General features: G+C 46.3%; 1 protein-coding gene across 1 annotated transcript; it reads left to right on the top strand.

The window, feature by feature from the left end:
* The first annotated feature begins 214 nt into the window (after positions 1-214).
* Positions 215-5,324, top strand: LOC122777261 (keratin, type II cytoskeletal 8-like). Its single transcript, XM_044038370.1, has 8 exons — positions 215-766; positions 2,235-2,443; positions 3,066-3,126; positions 3,340-3,435; positions 3,586-3,750; positions 3,847-3,972; positions 4,078-4,342; positions 4,424-5,324. Exons 1-8 carry the CDS (start codon positions 323-325, stop codon positions 4,732-4,734), a joined length of 1,677 nt encoding a protein of 558 aa, XP_043894305.1. The 5' UTR covers positions 215-322; the 3' UTR covers positions 4,735-5,324.
* The last annotated feature ends 2,152 nt before the right edge of the window (positions 5,325-7,476 follow it).

Raw genomic sequence — 7,476 nt, 5'->3', positions numbered from 1 at the left:
GATAAGCTTGTCTTTAACAACACACACACAGAGAGAGAGAGAGAGAGAGAACGCTGCAGAAAGACCAGGTAATGGTTTTGAGTGACTGGACAATGTGTCATACAAGTGTAAGGTTTCAGCCCGGCCTCCCTCTCTCTCACCCAGCTCCTGCAGCCAATGGCAGCGCAGAACAGGCTCCTCCCACAACAACAGGGTTTAAAACTCCTCTGAAAGTTCTTCACTGTCTACCCTCTCTGGTCTCTCCCCTCTGCCTGCCTGCCTGCCTGCCCTGATTCCAGGCTACATTTCGTCCAAGAGATCAAGTCCACTCCACTCCTCCAGAATGTCCAACTACAAGTCCACGTCCTACAGCATGAGGTCCTCCTCTGCGCCCAGAACCTACAGCAGCATGTCTTACTCTGGACCAAGCATTTCATCACGCAAAAGCTACAGTGTCAGGAGCAGCGTTGGTGGAGGCAACCGGGGCTATGGAGGTGCTGGCATCACCAGCTCCTCCGCCTACAGCCTGAGCTCAGGCATGGGCGGAGGCGGAGGTGCAGGTATGGGAATGGGAATGGGAATGGGAACAGGAATGGGTATGGGTATGGGCATGGGCTACGGTAGTGGTGGCATGGTTGCCCAGGCCCCCATCACCGCTGTGACTGTGAACAAGAGCCTGCTGGCCCCGTTGAACCTGGAGATCGACCCCACCATCCAGGCCGTCCGCACCCAGGAGAAGGAGCAGATCAAGACCCTCAACAACCGGTTTGCCTCCTTCATTGACAAGGTAAGAAAAAGTCTTACATTCCATGGGAGAAGGGGGTGTTGTGTGACTTTTGGACTCCACTGTGCACATATCCCAGTGTAGTCTTTGCAGAGAGACAGAGAGTCGTGAGGGAACGGGTGGATTTGCACACGAGACTCATATGTGAGCCACATGTTCTGCAATTTCCTCACGTTTTCTTTTATACACACCCCCCCCCACACACACACACACACACACTAATACCGAAAAGATTGAAATGTGCTTGAACCTCAGGGCTAGGCTTCTCTATCTCTTGGCTCTTGGTTTTGGTGGTTATGGTGATGAAAAACAGACGTGCGGAAAGAAAGAAGGAGAGCGAGAGAGAGAAGGAGAGAAAAGGGTGTGTCATGGCACAGCTCAAGGCTTGTGATACCAGTTACCTTGGGATTGGTCCCTCCTTTCAGCTGGGGTGTGGCTCTATATCCACTGCCTTGGTGGCCCACACCCCTCTCTCTCTCCACACACACACACACACTCATACAAACTTCCATAAACACACGCACACAAGTGCCATTGTTCCTTATATGACAATACCTTCTTCAGCAGTGACATATTTAACCAAAAGAGTCCACTGGGTGTGTGCACAGGCTAACTTTGAGTCACTTATGTTGTCATCGAAAGCAGGGCGGCATTGTCCTCTAAAGGCCCGAGCAGCGGGTTAATATTTAAAAAGGCCTGTCGGCCGGTTTCATGTTCCAGTTGTCACCAGCTGCCTGGCTCTGTGTCAGCTCTCCTTCTCACGCCGCTGTGAGGATAATGTGCATTCTGCTTTGCCACTGAAGAACAATAAAAAGTCCTTATCTGGCAGCAGATATCTGCATTTTTCTTTTTACTCCAGTTCAAGTAAAGAGGTTCACAGTGAGACGTGATCTGAGCTGTGCAAGGTCCACTGTGTCACAGATCAGGTTTCACTATCACGGTCACAAATATGCAAACTCCCCCACCTGCACATCTTCCCCTCCTCCTCCTCCTCTTCCTCTGCTCACCTGGCCTTCACTGTGCTGCTCCACCTCCCCCACCTCCTTTCTTTTCGCAGCTCTCCTTTTTCATCACACCTCTAACTCGGTTAAATATTTACTCTTCTGCATCTGCCTGCGGATGCAACACGTCACCCACACCCTCCCCCCCTCCCCCGCTCTGTTTCTATCTCGCTGCACATTTGTGTTCCCTCAGCCGCACAAAAACAGGAAGAAATCCTTCCATGGCCAGACTTTTCCAGCCTCGTCACGCTCTCCGTCCCTGCTGCCCGCTGTCAGGATGCACACACGTCACACAGGCTTTCCTTTCATGGAGCAGATCACCAACCACGTAGAAGATAAAACTAGAGTATAGACGATGAATCAGTTGTGGAAAAAAATGGCCATGTTGACAGTGACTGTGGGACTATTTCAGTTGGTGACCGGCAAAAAGTGTGTAGTCCATTTACCCGGTTCTCTTCTCCCGGCATCAGGTCCGCTTCTTGGAGCAGCAGAACAAAATGCTGGAGACCAAGTGGAACCTGCTGCAGGGACAGACCACCACCCGCTCCAACATTGACGCCATGTTCGAGGCCTACATCAGCAACCTGCGCAGACAGCTCGACAGCCTGGGCAATGACAAGATGAAGCTGGAGGCCGACCTGCACAACATGCAGGGCCTGGTGGAGGACTTCAAGAACAAGTGAGTGAACATTATATGCAGCAACAGAGACATAAAAAGAGGCGTAGGGCTCGTCTAAGTGTTGGACAGGATTTGGGACTTTTCAAGTCAGACTTAAATTATTATTTTTTTTTTTGGGTGGACAACTCCCTACATCTGTCCGTTGTCTTGCGTCACAACCACACTCGTGGGAATTACAACACAGAGGAAGCATGTTCTCAGCACAGATTACGTTACATATGGCTGGAGGTAAAAACTCATTCTACAGTTGCGTGTCAGCACAGCTGTCTGCGGCTTTTACGTAAGACAACAACATCATCAGGAATGAACGCCTGGCTGCTGACTCACAGACAGGTATGACAGGACCACATGTAGTCGTTAGCTGTCCACAAACAAATGGGAGTGCATGAGCCGGGACGTTCCTGAGGGAGAAATGTCACCAACACCTTCTCAGGCCTCTGGCCCTGACTCAACAGACGGTCTGAGGCTAAATGTCTCACAGGAGTCCTAAAGAGTTACACATGGACCACTTATGCCTCCTAGTGTTTTGTTGGTGTATTAACTGAACAGGGGCAGAGATGAGATGTTCCTGCAGAGCCACAAACTGATCTTTTCTGTACGTTGTTTCCTTTTTACTTGTCAGGTATGAAGATGAGATCAACAAGCGCACAGAGTGTGAGAACGACTTTGTTCTCATCAAGAAGGTCAGTATCTCACTATTTACTGAAGTATTTAAAGAAGTGCTTTAAAGATAAACAAATAAATCTGTTCCAAATCAGAGCAGAGAGAAGCTAAAGCTATAGGATATTATAGTATAGGAGATTCTTAAGCGTTAGGTGACCTCAGGTTTTCCGGGAATTCTGCTCCAGGTTTGAATAGCATAAATGTTAAACAAAACCCTTTTCTTGGTTCCACAGGATGTGGATGAGGCCTACATGAATAAGGTTGAGCTGGAGGCCAAGCTCGAGAGTCTGACGGACGAGATCAACTTCCTCAGGTCGATCTACGAGGAGGTACGGCACAGAATCGTCTTACCTTACCTTTCCTGAGACGTTTATGGTGTCTGTGTGGAGTAGTTTGCTTCCACGACCCTCCAAAGCGGACAATAGCCTGAAGGGGTTTCCTCAGTAAGACGGGGGGACTGACTTGTTTGTCTTCTTCAGGAACTGCGTGAGCTCCAGAGCCAGATCAAGGACACATCAGTCATCGTGGAGATGGACAACAGCCGCAACCTGGACATGGACTCAATTGTTGCAGAAGTCAAGGCACAGTATGAGGACGTCGCTAACCGCTCCCGTGCCGAAGCAGAGACATGGTACAAGAGCAAGGTAATGAATGATATTTATAGGTATTTGTTTCATTTTCAAAGACTTTTAAGGTTTTCAGGTCTGCTAATATCTCACTTTTCCTGATGTCTGTTTTAGTTTGAGGAGATGCAGACATCCGCCAACAGATACGGAGATGACCTGAGATCTACCAGGACAGAGATCGCAGACCTGAACCGCATGATCCAGAGGCTGACATCCGAGATCGATGCTGTCAAAGGACAGGTATGAAATAAAGTGTTTTGTTTTATTGAACTACATTAGACCAGAACAATAAGGAGAACAGAGAACGTCTTTATAACGTCTTTGTAAAACTGAATCTCTTTCCAGCGTGCCAACTTGGAGGCTCAGATCGCTGAGGCTGAGGAGCGCGGCGAGATGGCAGTGAAGGACGCCAAGTCCCGCATCAAGGACCTGGAGGATGCCCTGCAGAGAGCCAAGCAGGATATGGCCCGCCAGATTAGAGAATACCAGGACCTGATGAACGTCAAGCTAGCTCTGGACATTGAAATCGCCACCTACAGGAAACTGCTGGAGGGAGAGGAGGACAGGCTGGCAACCGGCATCAAGGCAATCAACATTTCCCAACAGAGCAGTAAGTCACTGTCGTTGTTGGTAAAGCTTTCAGAGTCTTCCCAGATTTCGCATTTTAAAGCTGACGTGTTCCCTCAAACAGCCAGCTACGGTGGCGGCTATGGTGGCGACTCCATGAAGAGCGGCTTCTCCAGCAGCTACTCCAGCGGCTACAGCAGCGGGTACGGCGGCGGATACGGCGGTGGATACAGCAGCGGCGGGTACAGCAGCGGTGGCGGCGGGTACAGCAGTGGTGGCGGGTACGGCAGCGGCAGTAGCAGCGGCGGCATGGGCTTCAGCGGCGGCAGCAGCGGTGGTAGCTACACCCAGAGCAAGAAGAACGTCGTCATCAAAATGATCGAGACCAAGGACGGCAGAGTGGTGTCCGAGTCCTCCGAGGTCATCGAGGATTGAGCTGACTTATAGAGTTTAGAGGTGTAGCTGCCTGTTCTGCTATGATCTAGTTTTATACTCACAGTTCACCCCCCTTTGCCCCCACAACTGTTTTAACAAACAAGTCTGAAGTAAAACCGCTTTCCAGCCTCTGTCTCCCGTAGAGCCTAAACCTGTTCTTCCATGAAACGACAAACAAACGCGACCAAAGATCTGAAAAGGGACCAAAGAATTTAGGATCTAAAAAAAAAACCCTATATAATATCTGACAGTCTTTTACTAAAAAAAGAGTTGTGTCGTAGAAAGTGAGATTAAAAAAAAAAGAAATTTCAAACACTTCCAGCAGCGATTCCACACACTGACGGGTTGTCGCAATCAAATGGACTGTGGCGTTGTCAAAGGAACGTGAATGTACTAAAAACAAGTTCTCCAGTATTGTTGGTTAACTAATGTCTTTAAAATTCGCCTGCTACAGTAGGTAGTGCATGTCTTCCCCGTGCGTGTTCCTGTAACTGAAACTGTTCGACCCCTTAGGAGGCGGCCCACGTCACACTGTCCTGAGGTGCTGTTTTTGCTACCAAACCAAATAAAATGTGTTTACTGAAAAAGTACAAATGCGTTGATTTTTGTTTTAAAGGAAGGAAATATCCCCTGGTTTTGTGAGTGTTTGGAAGTTCCGCCAGTAGTTCCTTTCATTCCCTGTTACGGTCATTGCTGAGCGAGACTAATTTGAATAAATCAATGAATAAATAAATGATTTTAAACACTCACCTTACAAAGCGTTGAAAAAAGTCAATTATTTGTAGCCAATGAGGAGAATGAGGTCAGTGGGACGGTGGAGTTAGGTTTGGTGGACGGGTGTCGTCCACGTAACAGCAAGGCAAGTTCATTTATAAAGAAACATTTCAACAACAAGGCATTTAAAAACATACAGCAGCAGCATTGACAATATAAAAGGCGTAATAAAACACAACATAGACATTTAAATAGAGAGGTAAAGTAAAGGAAACCTTTAACCTTCACAGACCTGCACACCTCTGGGAGTTTGTTCCACATATTTTAGGGCATAAAAACTGAAACTGCCTCCCCCATGTTTAGTCCTGGTACTGGGGACACAGAGCAAACTTGACCCAGGTGACCTTAGTGGTCTGGATGGTTCATAGTGGAACCCTAACCAGGTCAGAGATTAATTTTGGGCCTAAACCATTCAGTGCTTTAGGGACTATCAACAGTATTAAAAAATAAATTTGTTGGCACAGGGGAAGCCAGTGTAAGGAGCTCAGAACTGCAATAAAACTTAAGGTAAATTTACGTATAAATTTACTGAAGGTATGGCCAAAAAATGCAAGATAAATAATGAACAGAAGGGGCCCAGGATAGAACCCTGCGGAACACCATTGGTAACTGGACATTTGTTTACATATATAATGTATATACATACATATATATATATACAGTAATTTATGATTTATGAAAGCTGTAAAATTGGTCAGATTAAACACAAGGGAGCTGAGAGAGAATAATGACTAAACAGAGACATATGGGATGTCAACAAATGAACAAATGAACCTCCACATGAACCCGACAGCGGCAGCCATCTGCTTTTTATTTGCTGTTACTATGAGTATTATTAACTGTGTTGACCTTCAGCCTACTGCTATAATTTGACACGCCCAAAAATGAACAGAATTATTGCCTTAGACTTTTATACCTGTGTGTTTAAATGCAATGAGTGACAGGACATGAGCAACTTTAGCTGGATGCTAGCTGAGGCCAATGTTGAGCATAAATTCAGTCTGGACCTCAGTCCAAAAATGGCAACAGTCTGGTTTTCTCCATGTTTTTCTTGTTGTTGTGGGTGAGAACATGTGTGTGAGTGTCTAGACAACAGTAGTTTGGGTCCACTTCAGTACTTGAACATAAATAACATAGTAATTCAACTAACCAACCTGAATTTTCTGGCTTTGTTAATCCAGATTAAAAAACAGTTTCAGCCAGATTTAAGTGTTCACATGTATTGTAAAAGTCAGGCTTTAGGCGCACTAACGCAACGCAACGCACTCATCACGTGTCCATGTTGTTAAAACGTCTACAGCTGTGATCCTCAAAGAGTGCTCTGCCGCCCTCTGGTGTGCTGTTGGCGGTACTGCAGTTGGGCCATTAAAGAAAGTCATTAAAAAATCCATTTTGTTGTTTTCATAAATAACAAACACAAAAGATGATTGAGATACAACAATAAATGACTATTGTAGGAAAAAAATTAAATGAATAGAAACATTTAATTATTATTTTGACACAGTAAGTCACGATTTGCAAACATTAACTTGACATTTTGAGATAGTGCGTCATTATTTTGACATTGTACATAAAAACTGTATTTGTAGCTATGTCTGTATGAGGTCCAGAAAACTTTGTGGGGACATTTTGTCACAGGTAAGACTTGGTTTTAAGGCTAAGGTTAAGTTAAGTTAAGGGGCGAGTGAATTGTGTCTATGAGAATACAAACAAGGTTGTGTGTTTCTGCATGGAGTTTGCATGTTCTCCCCGTGTGTGCGTGGGTTCTCTCCGGGTTCTCCAGGTTCCTCCCACAGTCCAAAAACATGCGATGTGGGTATTAGGAAAATTGGACACTCTAAATTGACCATAGAAGTGAGTGTGAGAATGAATGGTTGTTTGTATTTATTTTTTTTCAAATGTGCCGCTCAGTGCGTCATGACGCACACACACCCTGCGTCAGTGCGTCAGCAGCAGCACCAGCAGCAG

This window comes from Solea senegalensis, linkage group LG11, assembly GCF_019176455.1.
Source record: "Solea senegalensis isolate Sse05_10M linkage group LG11, IFAPA_SoseM_1, whole genome shotgun sequence".
In the NCBI taxonomy this organism is placed as follows: Eukaryota; Metazoa; Chordata; class Actinopteri; order Pleuronectiformes; family Soleidae; genus Solea; species Solea senegalensis.
Note: the sequence above shows the minus strand (reverse complement) of the source record. Positions and strands in the feature narration are given on the sequence as shown.

Excerpts from the sequence above, each read along its gene's own strand:
- LOC122777261 (XM_044038370.1), top strand. The coding sequence starts at position 323 with ATGTCCAACTACAAGTCCACGTCCTACAGCATGAGGTCCTCCTCTGCG. Across the intron at positions 3,751-3,846 it reads AGACATGGTACAAGAGCAAG|TTTGAGGAGATGCAGACATC; the intron begins GTAATGAATGAT and ends TGTCTGTTTTAG. Across the intron at positions 4,343-4,423 it reads CAACATTTCCCAACAGAGCA|CCAGCTACGGTGGCGGCTAT; the intron begins GTAAGTCACTGT and ends TCCCTCAAACAG.